The 23,832-nt window shown below is 35.4% G+C and overlaps 1 protein-coding gene across 1 annotated transcript in view; it reads right to left on the reverse strand.

The window, feature by feature from the left end:
* Positions 1-23,832, reverse strand: part of LOC126355870 (solute carrier family 22 member 7-like) — a 160,689-nt gene that overhangs the window by 83,564 nt on the left and 53,293 nt on the right. The window contains exon 2 of the mRNA XM_050006370.1: positions 5,741-6,000. Coding sequence (XP_049862327.1) covers positions 5,741-6,000 — 260 coding nt within the window. The remainder of the gene's footprint in view (positions 1-5,740; positions 6,001-23,832) is intronic.

Raw genomic sequence — 23,832 nt, forward strand, 5'->3', positions numbered from 1 at the left:
CAGAAGAGCTTCTGTAAAGTTTGGAAGGTAGGAGACGGATACTGGCAGAAGTAAAGCTGTGAGTACCGGTCGTGAGTCGTGCTTCGGTAGCTCAGTTGGTAGAGCACTTGCCTGCGAAAGGCAAAGGTCCGGAGTTCGAGTCTCGGTCGGGCACACAGTTTTAATCTGCCAGGAAGTTTCATATCAGCGCACACTTCGCTGCAGAGTGAAAATCTCATTCTGGAAAAAAATAATGGTTTATCGGGATTCTCGCAGGAAGCGCCCATGAACAAATGGTCATTTTATAAGTTGCCTTAGATCCACCTGGACCACACTGAATGCAGAAGAACCAACCGATCTGCTCAGTTTGGCCGGGCTGAAGGAAGTGTGTAATGTTTGAATTTGACCATGAGCTACGGAAGAGTCTTATATGCAGCAGAAAGACTTAACCTAGTAAGAACAGGAGTACGTAAGAGACTAGAACTGGCGAAACGAAAAACTCTCAGGAGGGCAGTGGGACCTCGAAGAACAAAAATCACATCCTCAGAATGGACCAGGGGAGGTTAACAGAGCAAATAATACAGTTTCTGGTAAACAAGAGAACCAAAGTACACCGAATCCAAGAGGTGCAAAGATATCTAGAAGCAATGCGAATGTAGTAACCAGAGAATACAATAAAGAAATTTTTAAATAAAAAATTCAGACTTTCACGGGTTTAGAGAACATAACTAGACACAGAACAAAATAATCATGGGTGCAAGAACGAAGATGGATGTAAAGTAAGCGAATGAAACAATGCTGGACAAGGAGAGAGATCAGAAGAAACGAAACAGACGCGTAGTCCTCAAATGGCCAAAACGAAAATAAGAAGAAGAAGCTACAGCATGGCCGTCCCTCCTATAGGTATACAAATGATCACTAGTGCAAGAACTATCCAGAACGCTTGACCCCTTATTTCTGTGATCAACAGAACCCGCGACATGGCTCTCTGAAAAATGCTAGCTTTCGTGCACGGACTGATTTACATCTTTTATGTGGACAGTGCAGCCCATATTATCGTATTGCACTGGTATAACATTGTTTTTATTGTGGTCTTCATTCCAGAGGTTGGTTTGATGCAGCTCTCCATGCTACTAGTGCTTGCTCAATATACAGATTGATTAACATCTGGGAAAATCTAAATCCCTGTCTTACTCCCTTCCCAACCACTGCTTCCCTTTCATTCCCCTCTACTCTTATAACTGCCATCTGTTTTCTGTACAAATTGTAAATAGCCTTTCGTTCCCTGTATTTTACCCCTACAACCTTCAGAATTTGAAAGAGAGTATTAAAGTCAACATTGTCAAAAGCTTTCTCTAAGTCTACAAATGCTAGAAACGTAGGTTAGCCATTCCTTCATCTATTTTCTAAGGTAAGTCGTAGGGTCAGTACTGCCTCACGTGTTCCAACACTTCTACGTAATCGAAACTGATCTTCCCCGAGGTTGGCTTCTACCAGTTTTTCCATTCATCTGTAAAGAATCTGTGTTAGTATTTTGCAGCCGTTGCTTATTAAACTTATAGTTCGGTAATTTTCACACCTGTCAACACCTGATTTCTTTGGGATTGGAATTATTATATTCTCCTTGAAGTCTGAGGGTATTTTGCCTGTCTCATACATCTTGCTCACCAAATGGTAGAGTTTACATGGCTCGTTCTCTCAAGGTTATCAGTAGTTCTAATGGAATGTTGTCTACTCCCAGGGCCTTGTTTCGACTTACATCTTTCAGTGCTCTGTCAAACTCATCACACAGTATCATATCTCCCATTTCATCTTCATCTACATCCTCTTCTATTTCCATAATATTCTCCTCAAGAACATCGCCCTTGTTTTGACCCTCTACATACCCCTTCCATCTTTCTGCTTTTCCTTCCTTGTTTAGTACTGCGTTTCCATCTGAGCTCTTAATTTTCCTGTAGGCAGTATCTATATTATCCCTAGTGATACACGCCTCTACAGTCTTACAGTTGTCCTCTAGCCATACCTGCTTAGCCATTTTGCACTTCCTGTCGATCTCATTTTTGAGACGTTTGTATTGCTTTTTGCTTGCTTCATTTACTGCATTTTTGTATTTTCTCCTTTCATAAACTACATGCATTATCTCTTCTGTTTCCCAAGGATTACTATTATCCCTTGTCTTTTTACCAACTTGATCCTCTGCTGGCTTCACTATTTCATCCCTCATAGCTACCCATTCTTCTTCTACTGTATTTCTTTCCCCCTTTCTAGTCAATCGTTCCCCAGTGCTCTGCCTGATACTCTGTATAATCTCTGGTTTAGTCAGTTTGTCCAGGTCCCACCTCCTTTAATTCTCATATTTTTGCAATTTTTTCAGTTTTAATCTACAGTTCATAACCAATACATTGTGGTCAGACTCCACATCTGCCCCTGTAAATGTCTTCCAATTTAAAACCTGGTTTCTAAATTTCTGTCTTACCACTGAAACCTTTCAGTATCTCCAGGCTTCTTCCATGTATACAATTTTCTTTTATGATTCTTGAACCAAGTGTTAGCTATGAGTAAGTTATGCTCTGTGCAACATTCTACCAGGCAGCTTCCTCTTTCATTCCATATTCACCTACTGCGTTTTCTTCTCTTCCTTTTCCTACTGTCGAATTCCAGTCACCTATATCTATTAAATTTTCGTCTCCCTTTACTATCTGAATAATTTCTTTTATCTAATCATACATTTCATCAATTTCTTCGTCATATGTGGAGCCATTCGACATATAAACCTGTATTACTGTGGTAGGCGTGGTCTTCATGTCTATCTTGGCCATTATAATGCGTTCACTACAATGCTGTTTGTAGTAGCTTCCCCACATTCCTATCTTTTTATTCATTATTGAACCTACTCCTGCATTACCCCTATTTTATTTTGTATTTATAACCCAGTATTCACCTGACCAGAAGGTTTGAAAATTTTCTAACCTACCAGCCCTATTAAAGGATCTGACATTCTACGCTCCAATCCATAGGACGCCAGTTTTCTTTCTCCTGTTAACGACGTCCTCTTGAGTAGTCCCCGCCCGCAGATCTGAATGGGGGACTATTTCACCTTCAGAATATTTTACCCAAGAGGACGCCATCATCGTTTAACCATACAGTAGAGCTGCATGCCCCCGGAAAAAATTAGGGCTGTAGTTTCCCCTTGCTTTCAGTCGTTTGCAGTACCAGCACAGCAAGGCCGTTTTGATTAATGTTGCAAGGCCAGATCAGTCAATCATCCAGACTGTTGCCCCTGCGACTACTGAAAAGACTGATGCAGTTCTGGTATAATATATACCAGATATTTGTGGTCCTCATTGTGTGTATGCAGCTAGGTAGTAAATAAATAACTTCAAGATCAGACCTTAGTCGGTGGTTGCAGCAACAAGAGAACAAATGAGAAACGGTACATGAGGTGCAGACACTCTGTCATAAAATATTGTGGTCTATGTGCATGTGTTCACTGAGTGTAGTCGTAGTGGGGATTTTGTGTGTTTAACTCCACCATCCCACCCACCCACCAAACCACCCCCACTCTAGTCCCAAGCCACTTGCAAAATTTTTAAGGTAAAAGCCAACTATAGCTCTAAACCCAACATACTAAGTTGCGAGATCTAGTATTAACTGACGAATCTACGAATATACTGGACCCACTACGTATGTTGAACTTCGAAGACAAAAGAAGAAGACTTAAAGAGACAACTTAGCAAACATTTTCCCGTCAATGGAAAACAATAACATCTTAAGACTTTTACAATGTGAAGTGTCCTCTGTCGTGCAGTTTATAGTGGTTTGCAGAGTATGAATACAGATATAGATTCTGTTCCTGGGTTTTCTTACTGTGAGTTTCTCGGTAAAGATAAGCTTTAAAAAGGTGCAGTTTTCACAGTCTATTCAGTGTAAACAGTAATAGAAGTTTCTGAATAACAATACCAACAGTCAAATCTCAATAACCATTCGAATTGTCATAAAAATTATAATATAATAATTAAAAAGTTAAGAATGATGAGGTGATTTCAAAAGCCGCATAGCTGTATGAAGGTGCTTTATTCCCAACTACCGGTTTCAAGTCAGTATAGACGAATTTCAAGTTTATCTTTCAAGAATACAAACCAGTGAGTGAAATTTTGAGAAGGTAGAAATGAAGCACATTCAAGCAGATGTGTGGTTTTTGGAAGTACCCTATCACTCTTTGCTCTTCGATTGTTATAGTTTTTGTATTAATGTGAGTGGTTACTAAGTGTTATTGTTATTATCATAAACAACGTCTCTGACATGTGATAGCCCACCCCATTAAGTGGTTTCAAATACAAATTTTTCCTCCAGCTCTCTTCGCAATGAGTAGTCTAAACTGCTTTTTAGTACTGGTAGTGCTTATTTATGTGCGTATGGTGGTCAGAGATCTTTAGGTTTGGATCCCTTCATTGCCTTTAAAATGTGTCCTACAATCGTAACTTCTCTGGATTTTCTGATAGATTTTTTTCCAAGATCTGACACTGAAAGTAGTTACACAGTTGCACATATCCCACATCATATGTATGTAATTTGAGCTATCTGTTTATTATTTTTCAAATTGAAAGTGCAACAATTTCTGTTTCTCTACATTTTCTGAATCATAACATTAAACCAAGATTGTTCTTTGCCATCTTTTCTCATATTATGCGATACACAAATGTATTACAAGCTCTACTTTGTGTGTTTGAACTTCCATTGTAGTACTAGGCAGTTGTAGGCAGTTATTTACTTTACAAACAGATTTTCGACTGTTAAGTGATCTACAGGTACAAAGATAAGTATTGGGTGCAGTGAAGTTTTTTTCGAACAAATATTTTAAACTAGTGTACTTATAGAGTATCACCATTTCCAGAGTTGAGAAATATTAACGTTAGATTTTAGGATTAAAACAACAGGTTTTATTTCAGTGTAAATACGATGTAAGATTATTTAACTAAGATAAAATAAGTGACACATTAATTAATGGCCCATATACAAATTACAACAGTTGTTCACAGAAGAAAATAAACTGAACAATAAACTTTGTTTACATATTAGAAAGGTGTGGCTGAACAAAATAATTTTTTTTAATAGTTCCTAAATTACAAACAGACAAGATAGAGTAGAGAAATTAAGCAGCTAAGTGAAACAGCTGTGGTTATACAACATGTTTTTCCTTTCACAACAAAAGAAATTATGTAACTGAAACAGAGGAAAATGGAGCATGTGATTAAATAGAGGGGGGTGGGGTGGGGGGTAATTTGCAACATGGCCTGCTGGCATTGTGAGAAGTATTTGCAGTCAGAAGTGGCGAGTGAGGGAACTGCGTCTGGTCATTCAGTACTGAGCTTAGGCTGTGGATATATGTTCATTAATTCCAATTACTTCGAGATATTTCGTCTTCCTTCCTTTATTTTATCTTAGTTGAATAATCTTACATAACATTTACACTGAAACAATTCTTGTGCTCCTCTTAAACATAACGTTTACGTTTTTCATGTCTGGAAATGGAAATACTCTCTAGATGGACTAATTTAGAATACATGATGCAACAAAATTTCACTGCAGCACATACGTATCTTTGTACCTGACGGTTGCTTAAGACCCGAAAATCGGTTTGTGAAAAAATAATGAATAATGTAGAATTTTACATCAAAGTTGTGGGTGTTTTCATTCATACTGTATTAAACGTTCTACCAAGATACGATCGATGAAAGCTAAAACATTTACTGCTACAAACCTCGGTATGGTGAGGTTCTTCCACCCCTCAATCGAAAGGTTTGAAAGTTCCCTGCCAGGGACGTAGCACCAGTGATCAGGAGTCTGCACAGCCAGGTAGAACACGTTGTGACTCATCAGGTCGAAGCATGAGGCAAAGCAAACGAAGACGATGTTTAGCCTCGTCTGGAACTTCCCCCTGGAGCCAATGGCATGCAGGACCTCCTCGAATGCTGGAGAAGCCTTTGTTTTTATACTGCATTCTGGGATGCCAGTCCTCTCCTGAAAATGAACAATGAAACAGGATGTTACTATCGCCCTCGCTGGCAGGGTAAAGTAATGAGTCCCCGGGAAAGCAGCAGACATTTGTTTTTTGTTCGTGCCTACAGACTTATCTAGTTGGTAGGGAATGTGGGCAATAGTTTTATGTGTCTGTAGAGTTATGTAGTCCAGTTTTCAGTGGCCAACAGCAGCAAAGTTACCAGTCTCATTGACAGTAGTGAGGCTAATTATTAATTGTACATTGTTTGCTGCTTCAAAAGTAGCTAATTTCTTTTGACAGTATTTTAATGAGTTTTATTTATTTATGTCTATGAAGAACTGAAGAAACTACAAAAAAACTACAAAAAGGTTGGAATTTATGGAGATGTGACCTGGATAAACTCACTAAACCAGAGGTGGTATAGAGTTTCAGGGAGAGCGTTAGGGAATGAATGACAAGAGTGGGGGAAAGAAATACACTAGAGGAAGAATGGGTAGCTTTGAGAGATGAAATAGTGAAGGCAGCAGAGGATCAAGTAGATAGAAAGGCGAGGGCTAATAGAAATCCTTGGGTAACAGAAGAGATACTGAATATTTTGATGAAGGAGACAACACAAAAATGCAGTAAAGAAGCAAACAAAAACGAATACAAACGTCTGAAAAATGAGATCGACAGGAAGTGCAAAATGGCTAAGAAGGGATGGCTAGAAGACATATGTAAGGATGTAGAGGCTTATCTCACTAGGGGTAAGATAGATACTGCCTACAGGAAAATTAAAGAGACCTTTGGAGAAATGAGAGACACTTGTATGAATAATCTAGAGCTCAGATGGCAACCCAGTTCTAAGCAAAGAAGGGAAAGCAGAAAGGTGGAAGGAGTATATAGAGGGTCTATACAAGGTCGACGTACTTGGGACAATATTATGGAAATGGAAGAGTGTGTAGATGAAGATGAAACGGGAGATACGATACTGCGTTAAGAGTTTGACAGAGCACTGAAAGAAACAAGGCCCTGGGATTACACAACAATCCATTAGAACTACTGACGGCCTTGGGAGAGCCAGTTCTGACAAAACTCTACAATTTGGTGAGCAAGATGTTAGAGACAGGCGAAGTACCTACGGACTTCAAGAATAATATAGTAATTTAAAATCCCAAAGAAATCAGGTGTTGACAGATGTGAAAATTAGCGAACTATCAGTTTAATAAATCACAACTGCAAAATACTAACGCGAATTCTTTGCAGACGAATGGGAAAACTCGTAGAAGCCGACGTTGGGGAAAATCAGTTTGGATTCCGTAGAAATGTTGGAACATGTGAGGCAATACTGACCTTACGACTTATCTTAGAAAATAGGATAAGGAAAGGCAAACCTACTTTTCTAGCATTTGTAGACTTAGAGGACAGTTTTGACAATGTTGACTGGAACACTCTCTTCCAAATTTTAACGGCGGCAGGAGCACGAAAGGGAAGCAGTGGTTGGGAAGGGAGTGAGACAGGGTTGTAGCCTATCCCCGATGTTATTCAATCTGTATATTGAGCAAGCGGTAAATGAAACAAAAGAAAAATTCGGAGTAGGAATTAAAATGCATGGAGAAGAAATAAAATCTTTGAGGTTCGCCGATGACATTGTAATTCTGTCAGAGACAGCAAACGACTTGGAAGAGCAATTGAACGGAATGGACAGTGTCTTGAAAGGAGGATATAAGATGGACACCAACAAAAACAAAACGAGGATAATGGAATGTATTCGAATTAAGTCGGGTGATGCTGAGGGAACTGGACTAGGAAATCAGACATTTAAAGTAGTAAATGAGTTTTGCTATTTGGGAAGCAAAATAACTGATGATGGTCGAGGTAGAGAAGATATAAAATGTAGACGCAATGGCAAGGAAGCGTTTCTCAAGAAGAGAAATTTGTTACCATCGAGTATAAATGTAGGGGCAGGAAGTCGTTTCTGAAAGTATTTGTATGGTGTGTAGCCATGTATGGTAGTGAAACATGGACGAAAAATAGTTTGGACAAGAAGAGAATAGAAGCTTTCGAAATGTGGTGCTACAGAAGAATGCTGGAGGTGAGATGAGTGGATAACTACAGATGAGGTATTGAACAGAATTAGGGAGAAGACGAGTTTGTGGCACAACTTGACAAGAAGAAGGGACCAGTTGGTAGGACATGTTCTGAGGCATCAAGGGGTAACAAATTTAGTATTGGAGGGCACCGTGGAGGGTAAAAGTCGTAGAGGGAGACCAAGAGATGAATACACTAAGCAGATTCAGAAGGATGTAGGTTGCAGTAAGTACTGGGAGAAGAAGAAGCTTGCACAGGTTAGAGTAGTATGGAAAGCTGCATCAAACCAGTCTCAGGACTGAAGTCCACAACAACAACAACATGTCTATGTATAATTTACATCTACATCTACATCTACGTGAATACTCTTCAATTCACATTTAAGTGCTTGGCAGAGGATTCATCGAACAACAATCATACTATATCTCTACCATTCCAATCCCTAACAGCACACGGAAAACGAATACCTAAACCTTTTTGTTTATTTTATTTTGATGATAATTCCTACCTATGTAGGTTGGGCTCAACAAAATATTTTTGCATTTGGAAGAGAAAGTTGGTGACTGGAATTTCATAAATAGGTCTCACTGTGACGAAAAACGTCTTTGCTTTAATGACTTCCATCCCAACTCGCCTATCATATCTGCCACACTCTCTCCCTTATTACTTGATAATACAAAACGAGCTGCCCTTTCTGCACCCTTTCGATGTCCTCCGTCAATCCCACCTGGTAAGGATCCCACATCGCGCAGCAATATTCTAACAGGGGACGAACAAGTGTAGTGTTAGCTGTCTCTTTAGTGGACTTCTTGCATCTCCTAAGTGTCCTGCCAATGAAACGCAACCTTTGGCTCGCCTTCCCCACAATATTATCTATATGGTCTTTCCAACTGAAGTTGTTCGCAATTTTAGAGCCCAGGAACTTAGTTGAATTGAGAGCCTTGAGAAATGTACTATTTATCGAGTAATCGAATTCCAACGGATTTCTTTTGGAACTCATGTGGATCACGTCACACTTTTCGTTATTTAGCGTCAACTGGCACCTGCCACACCATACAGCAATCTTTTCTAAATCGCTCTGCAACTGACACTGGTCTTCGGATGACTCTACTAGACGCTAAATTACAGCATCATCTGCGAACACCCTAAGAGAACTGCTAAGGTTGTCACCCAGGTCATTTATATAGATCAGGAACAGCAGGGGTCCCAGGACGCTTCCCTGGGGGACACCTGATATCATTTTAATTTTGCTCGATGATTTGCTGTCTATTACTACGAACTGCGACCTTCCTGACAAGAAATCACGAATCCAAATGCACAACTGAGACGGTACCCCATAGCCCCTCAGCTTGATTAGAAGTCGCTTGTGAGGAACGGTGTCAAAAGCTTTCAGTAAATCTAGAAATACGGAATCAACTTGAGATCCCCTGTCGATAGCGGCCATTACTTCGTGCGAATAAAAAGCTGGCTGCGTTACACAAGAACGATGTTTTCTGAAACCATGCTGATTACGTATCAATAGATTGTTCCCTTCGAAGTGATTCACAATGTTCGAATACAGTATATGCTCCAAAACCCTACTTCAAACCGACGTCAATGATATAGATCTGTAGTTCGAATGATTACTTCTGCTACCCTTCTTGAACACTGGTGCGACCTGCGCAATTTTCCAATCTGCAGGTACAGATCTATCGGTGTATATGATTGCTAAGTAGGACGCTATTGTATCAGCGTAATCTGAAAGGAACCTAATCGGTATACAATCTGGACCTGAAGACTTGCCTGTATCAAGCGATTTGAGGTGCTTCGCAACCCCTAAGGTATCTACTTCTAAGAGACTCATGCTAGCAGATGTTCGTGTTTCAAATTCTGGAATATTCCATTCGTCTTCCCTGGTGAAGGAACTTCGGAAAACTGTGTTCAATAACTCCGCTTTAGCGGCACAGTCGTCGGTAACAGTACCATCGGCACTGCGCAGCGAAGTTATTGACTGCGTCTTGCCGCTTGTGTACTTCACATACGACAAGAATTTCTTCGGGTTTTCTACCAGATTTCGAGACAATGTTTCGTTGTGGAACCTATTAAAGGCATCTCGCATTGAATTCCGTGCCAAATTTCGCGCGTCTGTAAATTTTAGCCAATCTTCGGGATTTCGCGTTCTTCTGAGCTTCGCATGTTTTTTCCGTTGCCTCTGCAACAGCGTTTGGACCTGTTTTGTGTACCATGGGGATTAGTTCCATCTCTTACCAATTTATGAGGTATGAATCTCTAAATTGCTGTTGCTACTATATCTTTGAATTTGAGCCACATCTCGTCTACATTTGCATAGTCAGTTCGGAAGGAATGGAGAATGTGTCTTAGGAAGGCTTCTAGTGACACTTTATCCGCTTTTTTAAATAAAATTATTTTGCGTTTGTTTCTGGTGGATTTGGAAGAAACGGTATTGAGCCTAGCTACAACGACCTTGTGATCACTAATCCCTGTATCATTCATGATGCCCTCTATTAGCTCTGGATTGTTTGTGGCCAAGAGGGGAAGTGTGTTTTCGCAACCATTTACAATTCGCGTGGACAGACTGTTCGAAATAATTTTCGGAGAAAGCATTTAGGACAACCTCGGAACAAGTATTTTTGCCAACAAATCGAGGGAAGGTTGAAGTCCCCTCCCCTGTTAAGAATAACCTCCACCCATACCAATTCGCATGGAGTATCTGCTTCGATTTCACTACAAGATAAACCACTACTCATAGACACAAACACTCCACCACCAATTCTTCCTAACATAATCTGAGACTTCGTAAAAATTTCTGCAGAACTTATTTCAGGCTTTAGCCAGTTTTCTGTGCCTATAACGATTTCAGTTTCTGTGCTTTCTATTAGTGCTTGAAGCTCAGGGACTTTCCCAGCACTACTACAACAATTTACATCTACAATTCACTCAGTCCATTCTGTTTTCTGTCTTCTGCTACAATTATTGTTTTTTTTGTTGGATTCAATTCTTATATGCCTATGACTCACTCTTGTCAATATTGGGTGTTTGAGGTATTATTAGTGTGTCCAGTAGCTGATGATCGATGGAGCTGGAACTGTAACGAGGGAGAAGTTGCTGCTGGTCAATTTTTCCACTGTCAGGATGCATCAGCCGTGTGACATAGCCTGCGCTCGACTCGTATACAACCATGTTTTCTGTATATGATTTAGAGCACTGTCTACTTGCGACCGTTAACGGTAAACCTGTTGGTCATCAGACGACTTCCATCTAATGTGTGTGATCAAACGTGACATATTCCTCTAAACGAGCTATTGTTTATGCAATGTACTCCATTCCCCACTGTCGCATCTTGGTTGTGAAATCGAGGGTTCAGCTTCATAACTAAGTTAGCGATAGGTGCTTGTGAGATACTGCAATCCCCTTGTATACATTTGCCTGACAGATGTGCTGTTCACAGAGTTAGTAGCGGAATGACTTGTAATTTTCACATGTCGGGCGATGCTGCCATGCGTTTATCTGTTTCCTTGTAAAAGGTATTCCCTGTTACTAACGAACATTTTATATAGGGCTGATGCAGGCATAGTACAATTTCTGAACCGTGATCGTATGTGAACAGTGGATGCTATACATCTCTGGAATGCTATATTGTGCTCGTATCACACAGAACCAATGTTTTAAGAAAATAGTTTTTTCGTTTTACCGTTCGATAACATAGTTTATCGTAGAGAAACCGGGAAGAAGGATGTATGTCATGCGCCTGAAATAGATTTCTTACATTTGAATAATAACAGCGCTACATTCCATACCACTGATCGGTCGGAAACTCAAGTGATCTCACATTATAGCCCATTTTAAGTGCAGAACGTTGTAGAATTAGGAGTGAGTGTGTTTATGTTCTCTCTTACCAATTTCTTCCAGGTACTGATCCTAGACTCTGGAATAATACTGCAAAATTGATAGCTTGGTTGATTAACATAAAAAATGCTTTGAACTCCATCCGTCTGGAGCTCCATCACACATAAAAATCACCCATTTCCTGTCCTTCTTAACCGTCTGCTATTACATCATAACACTTTCAAATCTGTTCCTATACATCGATAAGGTGTGCTAAGCTCTCGACATGGGTGCATCTCGAGAAAACTTGTGCATTTGGATGGGTGAGAACTCGGCAAGCTCCATCCACACGAGACATGAAATGTAGTGAGTGGTCTTCTTCTGGTCGGTTTCAGATTAAATAGGAACTGGTGCTGCAGGGTGGGTTGGCCAATGACAGTGTGAGGGGGTCTTTCAGTCTCTAATATTATCCTAAGACTGTGAGAATGCTCTGTCACTCCCTCAGCTTGGAGATAGATCGTAAATTATACACTATGCTCGAGGTGTTAGAAATATGTAGAGTGCTTTCTGATATACTTATATACTTTGATGATGTATGTGTTCGAGAATTAGTAATGAATGGATGTACAGCACAGTCATCTATCCACATTCGCAATGATACTCACAAAGTGGAGAAGTGATGGTTTAGCTATGATACTGAAATTGGGACACATGCTGTTACACCATTGGTCTGTGTTGAAATTACTGTAAAATTGCTAAAATTGTGCACACAATTAATGCTTATTGTTTCAGTACATCGGCGGTGTCTGTCCACTAGCATGCTGTTGGCTACCACATATATGACTGACTAACAGCGCTTGTTTGAATTGAAGAAGGCGTTTTGTGGAGGTGTGGCACCTTTGGGGGATGCCTAGCACCGAAACAATGATCGCGTACATGACTGCAGAGTATGAGGAATCAGTCGAAATGGAACGCAGAGCCATCAGCTGTTCCATCACTGTCACAGATGAGTTTAAAAGTAGATCTCGTGAATCACATTCGGACTGTAGTTAGGAAACCGACGCCAACGCCGCAAAAGTCCTCCAATTTCCTTATTTTGTAACTGACTTTTATTTGAAATCATCCATTGTTTGTAGTGTGTTATGGCTAGGGTAACCATACGTCTCAATTAATCTGGACATGTTCTCCTCTTTAGCTCTTTGTCCGAGGTCTGGGCGGATTTTTACAGTGTCTAGCTTTTTCGCAAAGTTGAGTGTAATACAGTTAAATTTACAATTCGTCCCGTTCTATTGCTCTTTTCTTAAATACTTTAAGTATTGCAACAGCCTTCGTGATAAACAGCCGCGAAGGCGGTGTTAGTATTTGGCACCAGGATCGTCGGTGTTATCGTTGATCGACCTATAAACGAATGCAAATATCCATTATTTAAAATTTTCGTTTCCTATCTTCGCTTTGTATTGGCTTGGCTTTGTGTAGTGCATGTGTGATTTGTGAGTGTAATTTTTAACTGAGTGAGTTACGTAAAATATTTGGATATGCCTAAACGAAAGTGCACATTTTCTGATGTCCTTTCCTGCAAATATCCGGCTTTAAGAAAGACAAAAATGAATTTGAAGGGGAATGTGAGATATGTGGACCTGGAAGGTACGTCTCAGTGGCCAATAAAAGTAAGAAATAAGTCAACAGATTAACTCTCATGGTTTTGTTTCATTGTTTCATAGTCATTCAGTTTATTTGTATTCAGAAGGTTAAAGTGCATTTTACATGTCATCAGCTGCTGCTTGAATTTTGATGTTGGTAGCGGTGTGTCGAATGAGGGGAGGTAAATGGTCTTACGTTTTTCACTTTGTAAACAATTCCGTGTTGTTGACAAAACAAAACAATTGACGCCACACTGTCACCACAATCAATGTTTTTAATTTTTTTCATATAGCTCATTTAACCACCACCTGACCACTAGTAACAATTAACTACTAGTTTTACTGGTAATTCCTGGTAGTCACGTGACTTGTCCAAAGCTGATGGGTGGTATCCCCATCTGCAGTTGACCTGTTTAATGTGTCCTTTTTTTCTTTCTTTGTCCTCCTTTTTGATGCTGTTTGTCCTCCTTTTTAAAGAATCGCGTCTGGTGACCCTGGTTATGGCAACAGCAGTAACAACATGATTTACACCGTGCGACGTCTAGAGCTGGCCCAGTTGACCTATCTTCCCTCCAAAATTCGAATTTCCCACCATGGAGGCTTGGCAGTGGGGCGTGGCACTTTCCCGCCATCTTGAATGACGTCAATCGCGCCATCAGCTGATGTCACAGCAGCCATCTTGAATGACGTAAATCGCGTCATCAGCTGACGTCAAATGCGTAACAGTGTGAGGTCTAGTTTCCTGCGAGTGGCCGTGGATCAGAACATGTTATGTCAATTTAGAACATTGTAAGTAGGCTGTTTAGGTTTTTACGTTGGTAACGCCATGTAGCACTCTGTATTAAAATCAGTGACTGTGCTGTGTGAAGTCTGTGGCTGGTTTGCAATGTTGGAATATTTGCTGTTGTAGTGTAGGGCAGTCAGATGTGAACAGCGTGTAGTGCTGAACAGTTGGAGGTGAGCCGCCAGCAGTAGTGGATGTGGGGAGAGAGATAGCAGAATTTTGAGAGCGGACGATCTGGAGCGTGTGTTCATCAGAAAGAGTAAATTTGTAATACTGAATGTCATGAACTGATATATATATATATATATATATATATATATATATATATATATATATATATATATACTATGACGATTGAATATTGTTAAGGTAATTACATTGTTTGTTCTCTATCAAAATCTTTCATTTGCTAACTATGCCTATCAGTAGTTAGTGCCTTCACTAGTTAGAATCTTTTATTGAGCTGGCAGTATTGGCGCTTTCTGTATTGCAGTAGTTCGAGTAACGAAGATTTTTGTGAGGTAAGTGATTCATGAAAGGTATAGATTATTGTTAGTCAGCGCCATTCTTTGTATGGATTGTTGAAAGTCAAATTGCGTTGCACTAAAAATATTGTGTGTCAGTTTAGTGTTGATCAGAATAAGTAAAGAGAGAAATGTCTGAGTACATTCAGTTCTGCTCAGCTGTTTGAAAATCAAATAAAGTAAGAGGTTTATCAGCAAAGTAATTGATTAATTTTTTAAAGGGGAGGTTTCAACCTAACACAGACCTCGAATTTGAGGCGGGAAAAAAGTTTGGCGGTATACAATGCGTGTTAGAGCAAAAAAAACAATGTTTCAAACAGTGAGACAGGGTCGCAGAGCACGTCTCTTGAGATTTACAGTATAGTCCTTGGGATACGATCATCCTCCTACAGTACAGGTGTAGAAACTTTAAGGAGACCTGGACGTGAATGAGCTGCATTTTTGTACCTCGCTCACAATCCACATTACGCTTGATCTACAATGTCGAGGAAGTTGTGATTTTTTACCAACAGTAAATGACATTAACTGAAGCTGTAACAGGAAATTTATTGAAATATCTGCTATAGTTTAAGAATTACAGTATTTTGCCTAATAAATGTTTTTATAATACATGTTCCCATTCTGGTACCATTGACAAATGTAGATTATTTCTGCGATGTATTAGGCATAATACAAAGATACCATCTCATTCTTCACTTGAGAGAAATTTGGTGAACATGGATAAAATCATTGTGAAGTTAAATGTACCTAATGTTCTGAAAATGTAGTTTCGAGAAAATGAGAAAAGAATGTTCACAGGGTTTTTGACTCACCGTATGCCTCTTTCAGAACATTTCAGCAGCATATTGTTGCTGGCCAGCATCTTGTTTATCTTCTGTAGACTCCTTCAGGAGCCTTTTCCTTACTCTGGACTCTTTAGTGGTGGGTTCCACAGCCCTTTCAGCATCAACTAGTCGCTGACGATCCATGGCAGTCAGAGCAGCTATCATATTGTTTTCTGTCAGGGTGTGAAATTTTCCCATTAGTTTTGTCTTGCTGATTACACCATCATTGAAGCAGGTGACAGCATCCATCACACTCATTTTGAGTACTTGTCATCCAACAAACACTGTTTTTGGTACTTGCCACACACAGCTGTTGAAACTCTCGTTAGGGTTCTGTGTATGGCCATGTAGACACTTGCTAAGTAACTTTTTATCAGCTAGGTTCCTGTATGTTGACTTCATTGTTTCCATGACTGTAGCAGGCATGGAATGTTTGTGGTGATGTTCCTTGCCTGAAGCCAGTGTGCAGACGTTGGTCAGCGAACGTTTAAGACTATAGTAACAATTTAAAAGTTAATAAACCATACATTTTTGGAAACGAGATAAATTTTTCTTTCAGATGCCGCCAAAAACCTTTTTTCGATTTTGCAGTCAGTTGATCAAAATCTGTATATTTAATAGGATCGTCACATGTGCTTAATGTCTGGACGTATGCGGTATTTGTTCTCGATATATGGTGGGAGAGAGATGCGGTAAAAATCTTATTGGGTTCTCTATTGGATGAAGTTAATGGAGCTTATATAGTTGGTAATTTTTCTATGTTGGATGGTACAGAATAACGAAGATAGCATGTTGGGAAGAAAGATGTGAATGGTCAAGGATGTATAGCACTTGTATGCAGTTTGGGAATGCACGACAGTGCAGTAGCAAAAATCGTTGTCCTTCTCACAGTTCCCGTTTCCGTCAAATGGTCAAAACACAATCACGTCACAGTAACACAGCTTAGCATGTTTCTAGATGGGTTGCAGAAGATGGTAGATATATTATCCCCATCTCCTACTCAGTTCTGACTTAAATTGGAGCGATTAAATGTCCAAAGCTGGAGAAATGCAGCAGTTGCACGATGCATGGGGGCTACCTAATACGATGTTACAATTTTACTGTAGCAGAGAGGTTCGAGGAAGGTGACTCGTTTTGAGATATGAGGATGCTAGAAATATGATTCATGATTCTAAATCCCAATATACTCCAGCAATCGCCATTTATATTCAGTGTCACGGATATTTGTCTCAGCAAAAAACGACCTCATTTAGAGGTAATGTCGTACCTCGATTTATAAAACGAGTATAGCTTTTAAGATGGATACATGTATGCATCTATAGAACCAAGACCGCTTGTGATGGTAATATGGTCGTGTTTTTTCACATTTGATGGATTGTAAGACGATAACGAGTAGATTGTTTTTGTAGGTTCTGGGACACTAGGACAATTTCATAAAAAATGAAAAACCTCTCATCTCTGTGTTACTCACAATTTTCTTATTTTTCAGAAACTGGCCTAATCTGCCAGAACCTACAAAAATAATCTATTATCCCTTATACCTAATAATAATATAACATTACATAATAATGTAATAATAGCAATAATAAAAATCTTCGGTTCTGGGACACTAGGACAATTTCATAAAAAATAAAGAATCTCTCATCTCTGTGTCACTCACAATTTTCTTATTTTTCAGAAATTGGCCTAATCTGCCAGAACCAACAAAAATAATCTATTATCCCTTATACCTTATAATAATATAATATTGCATAATAATGTAATAATAGCTATAATAAAAACATACATTTCCCATAGGTTAATGTAATGTAATTAAACAAATTAGAGAATTAACTATTATTTTAAACTACTATTTTAAAAACGATTTTTAAAAAAGACATTTTTTTACATCATTTTCTTAGCCCCAAAACTTGTACTATTTTAGACTTTTGCGAAAAACGTGTTTTTTTCAATTATATTAAAGAATAATTATATAAAATCATTTACTTTCTGCTTTTGCAGCCATAAAATTATATAGATGAAGTAAATATGATTTCAGGGTCTAAATTTTTAGATCTTGGGTGTTTTCAAAATTTAAATCAGGTATGTATGAAAATTACTTTACTTTCAGCCACGTTTTGAATGTAAGTAAATTGATTAAATCAAAAGTATATAACTTCAAAATTTTACATTGTGAACATTAGAAAACTTATAAATTTTTTTACTTTGTGAACTCTATATCATGAAATTCATTATTTCTATTTTAAAGTTTCTTCATTCCTTTATATTACAGTTTCATTTGTCCTTTTTTAATTACTTCAAGTTCCCAAGCATCTATTAATTCGTAATATCTGTTGGTAAAATAACTTTAAAATCATTATTTTTTCTCCATATCTGGTATTTAAATATTCAAAGTCAGTAACATTATATAAAACATTAATCACTAGTTCAGTTATTTTTCTAGTCTCTTTCGAGACACTAACATCATTAAGTTGATTGATTATAGTCTCCACTTATAGAGAAAAATTTAATTAGATTTATATATAATAATTATTTATTAGATTTTAAATAATGAGGAATAAGGATATATAACATATTTTTTATTATCATGAGGACTTCGTGCTTGTTTATTTACATGAATCGTATAAATTTCATGTTTATCACTATTAATTTAGTTAAATTTACTATATTATTCAATTTTGTTAAACAATCATTATAATCTTCTAAAATTATTTAGTTTTTAACAACACATTTTTAAATTCCTTTAGATTTCTTTCGTTTTACCAACAACTTTCTTGTTTACTTGTGGAATATTGAATATATGATCTGTTGGATAGTCAATTTATCAAATAATCAAACATTGATTTCATATCTATACAGAAATCTTCGGTTTTATTTGTAAATATAAGAATCTGTGTCTTGATAACATTATTCAATATTTTCTCCATATTTAGGTTTCATAACTCTGTAGTGAAAGTCATCCATTAATTCTTTAGATAAATCAAGTATACTTAATCCAACATAAACAGGTTTATTAAATATTATTTTAGTTTGATTCATGTGAATACTAGCTAGATTGTCATTAAATATAGTTCTAACTTTAACATTTGGTTTAGCTACACATTTATCACATATATTACTATTTGAAACTACTTTTATATCTTGTATATGTCTTATATTTTCCATTGTTTTACCAAACACAGAATTATTCATTAATTTATAGAAATCTTTTTCAAAAACATTTGTAGCTTTAGTTCTTAACTGTGTGTTTAGATCTATATATTTATTTAACCAATTAGATTGTTACAATTTTACAACTTTATATATTTTTGTAAGTTTCATTCCCAAAGATAAATATTGGTTAAGATTTCTATAATGTACTACATAATTACACTTTTTATCTAGAGTAGTTATTCATTTACTTTTATTTGTACATGGAACAATTTTTCATTCAGGAGCTAAAGGTGTATCTTTATGTAAATCATGTAATTCTTTTAAATTTCTAGATCTACTTCAAATATATAACCATGTTGACTACTGTTAAAATTTCAATTATTCTTGTACATTTAAAATATTTGGTTCTTCCCATTTAAATCTGTCTTATGGTAAATATTGGTTCATAGCATAACCATATAAACTATTTGCATCCAGATACATTATATAATCTGATATTTCTTTATTATTATAATCTCTTAAATATGTATTATTTGCTTTTACAAATTTTTACAACAGTGTGAAAGGCCATTAGGAAAAGTTTTTTCTTAGTAATTTTTAGCATTGCATCCAAAGGTAAAGCTGGTGCTCTTAAACACCAAAAAGGATCTAAATTATATGTATTTATACATGTTTTTCTAAAATTTTCAAATATATCACTTAACAATAATACATTGGTTTTAAGATATATATCATGTTATTCAGCAATATTTTTATATCGAATTTTTTCCCGTTTCATAATCTTCATCACTAATGCCACAATCATTTAATTCACTATAAAATTTATCTATTGTCGGTAATTGTGTTTCATCAAATTTTTTCCAAGAATCCATGCATTCATATGGATAAACACATTTTCTAATTTCTAGAAAACTAATTCTGGAGAAAACTACTTTTTAATATTTTTAATTGATTTTTCTTTAAATTTTATGAACGTTTATCAAGTGAAGAAGCCATAAATCTCCATGTATCAACAAATCACATTTCTAAAGTTTTTCTATGTTTACTAAAAGTAATTTTTTCATTGTTCAGTATTAATTCTATTATTTCATTATCATAACAGAGATCTTCTACTAAAAGATGTGAATCATAGCCAAATATATTATGTAAATAATTTTTTTTCATTGTTCAGTATTAATTCTATTACTTCATTATCATAACAGAGATCTTCTACTAAAAGACTTCAATCATAGCCAGATAAATTATGTAAATAAATAGTACAAATTTAGGTTGTTGTAGTTTTAAATTACACATATTATATAATGGAGCAATATATTTTACAATTAGATGAACTTGATGATGAACTATTTTATTCACTTTTGTATAAGGACATGTACATAGTGTGCAAACAGTAGATATAAGATACATTTTGTATTCATCAAGATCAAGTGCTTCATGTTTTCAATTACAGAATACTTTTTTCCAATTTCTTCAACTTCTTTTTTTATACATTCTATAAATTTTTTATAGCAATTTGATCCTCTATAGTCAACAAAATTTTTATAATTTACATATTTATATTTAATATAATAAAAAATCTTATTGGTTCAAGTTTTACATATTTCATTGTTTGTGGTGTTTCGGGATTGGTCCACAATAATACATTTTTAAAAGTAAACTTCCAAAATCAGCATAAATAACAAATGCAACTTTTCTGTTAATCGATAATTTCGAAAATATGTAAAATCTCCTTTAAACAATTTTTTGTGTCTTCATAATTTTTATTTACTATTAAAATCGCAAATACATTTTAGCATTTCATGTTTAGTAATATGACTTGAAACAACACCAAAAATACGTTTATAACAATAATGTGCATCATTATCTTTCTTGAAATAAAGTAGATTTACTTGTTTTTCCTTTTTAGATTTTGTTATTTTTAATGGATACACTTGACAGTTTTCATCTTCATCATCAAATGAATAAACATTAATAGACACATTAATTATATTTTATATTTTTGGAATATAACCAACAAATACAGGAAATTCAATTTTTCAAGTTCATTAGCAAGGTCAAGACCAACATTTTTATATTTTGTTATTCTTTCTCGATGTTCATCTACAAGAAAAAAAGCTGCTTTTATAGACCATAAAAACACTTCTGGTCATTATTTTTCTCATTGACATATGTTTTTTTATTTTTAATATTATGTGCTAAATCAATATCAGATGATCCTCTTACCAGAACATATTTATTAATTGCTAATTGTAAACCAGTTACTCTATTTAATGCTCATCCTGACCTAGTGCTAGAAAATTAGATATTTTTTCTTAAAATATTTTTACCTTATTTGAATTTTTTATTAAAATCTTATTCTGTTTAAATGGTATAGTTTGGTGTTTGTTGCCCAAATTCTTGAAGTTTTTCATTTGTTTTATGTGTTAGTAGTTTACTTTCACAATATAAATTAAAATTTATCTTTACACCATAACATTCTTTCAACTAGTTTTTAACAATCTTAAAACGTTTTTACTACAATTAAGAAACGAGTAGGATCGAGTACATCCATTTATTTTCTAAATGTATAGTTTGTAATCTGTTTCCAAATGCCTTTTCAGCAAAGTAATCATTAAATGTTTCCTATGTCTTGGTTTCTGAAAAATATTTGCAGAAAATTGAAATATTCCTTTTAATAGTTTACCTTCTTTAGTTGGCCGGCCGCTGTGGCCAAGCGGTTCTAGGCGCTTCAGTACAGAACAGCGCAATTGTTATGGTAATAGGTTCGAATTGTTTTTCTATCTCTTCATATCTGAAAAATATTTGCAGAAAAAGGGAATATTCCTTTTTATATATACCTTCCTTAGTTGGCCGGCCACTGTGACCAAGCGGTTCTAGGCCCTTCAGTCCACAACCGCACAATTGCTATGGTAACAGGTTCGAATCCTGCCTTGGGCATGGATGTGTGTGATATCCTTAGGTTAGTTAGGTTTAAGTAGTTCTAAGTTCTAGGGAATTGATGACCTCAAATGTTATGTCCAACAGTGCTCAGATTCATCTCATTCATTTCCTTCTTTAGTTAGAAAAACATCATAATAAATGGTAACCTTATCCAAAGATTTTCACTGGTTTCAGCTTTATTATTTTTAACAATATTTGATTGATTTTCACTTACTTCCTCACGTATATAAATACTAACAAAAAATTTTAATTCCGTGTATTATTTCTAACAATATAGATTACTAATTATAATTACTAATAACGATTACTAATAATAAATCTAATTAAATCAGCTACACCTAAATTTGATTGTCCTCTTAAATTATTTTCTTTACAAAATTCACGATCTCTTAAAACAGTATATCATTGTAGTCGAAAAGCATTTTGTTCTAGTTGAACTGCAATGTAATGTTCTATTCTGCTGTACGTAAAAAATAAGTATTTTAACATATTATATTTATTTAATAGATTGATAAGGATTATTAGTCAATAAATAATTAATCAGAAAGTGAATTTGTTCCACAATCAATTTCTTTTTAAACAATTAACTTAACAATCGAATCGTTTTGTAAATAATTAGTTTAAGAATCAATTGGTTCAATATTGAGTTTAACAATCAAATAGTTTTTAACCAATTAGTTTGTTCTTCTATTTATTTACCAAAATTCATTAGCTTTGTAAAAAAATTATTAATAAAATGTAATTATTTAATACATGTAGAGATAATTAATAATAAAGCTTTATTATTCTTAATTTATTATAAGGTACATTTCTTACATTTATCTTTATTTGATGGAATTATATAAAACCAATTTAAGTTTTTAACTTGTTGACAAATTTTAAATATCTTTTTTCTTCATTTATAACTTGGTCATTATTTAATATAGATCCATATTCCATTTTTAGATGTTCTTCACACGGATTTCGCCTTAAATGTTCCTTGAAATATTTTTATCAACACTGTTTCCACATACACAAGGATTTCTCTTTTTATTGTAATTTTCTACATTATATTTTGTAAACATGGTACACACATTTTTCTATAACCATCTTTTGTATACTTTTGTAAAGTGAAATCATCAATTGATTTCTCTGTATTACATTAATTACAATTTCTTTTTTCGAACAATCTTGTTGAACTTGCTCCATTTATATAGAAAAAAATTTTAGAATTATAAAAAAGAATATTTTAATGGTTCTTATAAAGTTTTAAATTTTAATAATATTTAAATTGTTTTAAATTATAATAATTTTTATAATTATTCAAATTTTAATGATAATAAATTTTTTAAATTTTGATTATCAGTTATCCATGTAAATTATTTAAAAATAAGGATCATCAGAATCATGAGAATCATCATTAGTTTCATAGTCCTGATTCCTAAATTGCCGATTTCTATCAAATAAAGGATCAAAAGAGCTTGTAGTGATTAGTAAAGAATCAATAGATCGATCAAAATATCTACTTATACTTACTGGGTTACAATGAAGTGTTGTCATTATTTCAACTGATATTGGTTCTTTATTTTTAATAATACTTCTACTAAGTGGAGAATTTTCTTTTTCCTTTCACCATTCATGAATACATTCTTCATGAAAAATACGTTTGCAATTCGTTTTAACAAATTTGCTATTATTTTTATCACTTAAACAAATCAGCCAATCAATATCTTTTTCACATACATCGATTCATACATAAGTTTCTTATAATTTATTTAGCATTTCGTTTTGGATCTCCATTTATAAGATAAATTTTTCTTAGATTTATAAAAAAGTTTAATTTAATCATAAAAACAAATTACAAATTTCACATAATATTAATTTTTGCAAAACAAATAAAAATTATTTCTCTTAAGTGGATACGACTAGAGATCAAAACAAGAAAAAGCTTACCACAACAACAAAAAGTTTGAATGATTATTGATATTAACAATAATCATTTTTTAAAGCAAAAGATGTTGCTGAAACGTTACACTATTAAGACACAGATCAAGCAATTAGAAATAATGTAGGTACAGATGATACTAATTTATTTGAAAATTTGAGACCCATC

Source organism: Schistocerca gregaria, chromosome 3 (assembly GCF_023897955.1).
Source record: "Schistocerca gregaria isolate iqSchGreg1 chromosome 3, iqSchGreg1.2, whole genome shotgun sequence".
In the NCBI taxonomy this organism is placed as follows: domain Eukaryota; kingdom Metazoa; phylum Arthropoda; class Insecta; order Orthoptera; family Acrididae; genus Schistocerca; species Schistocerca gregaria.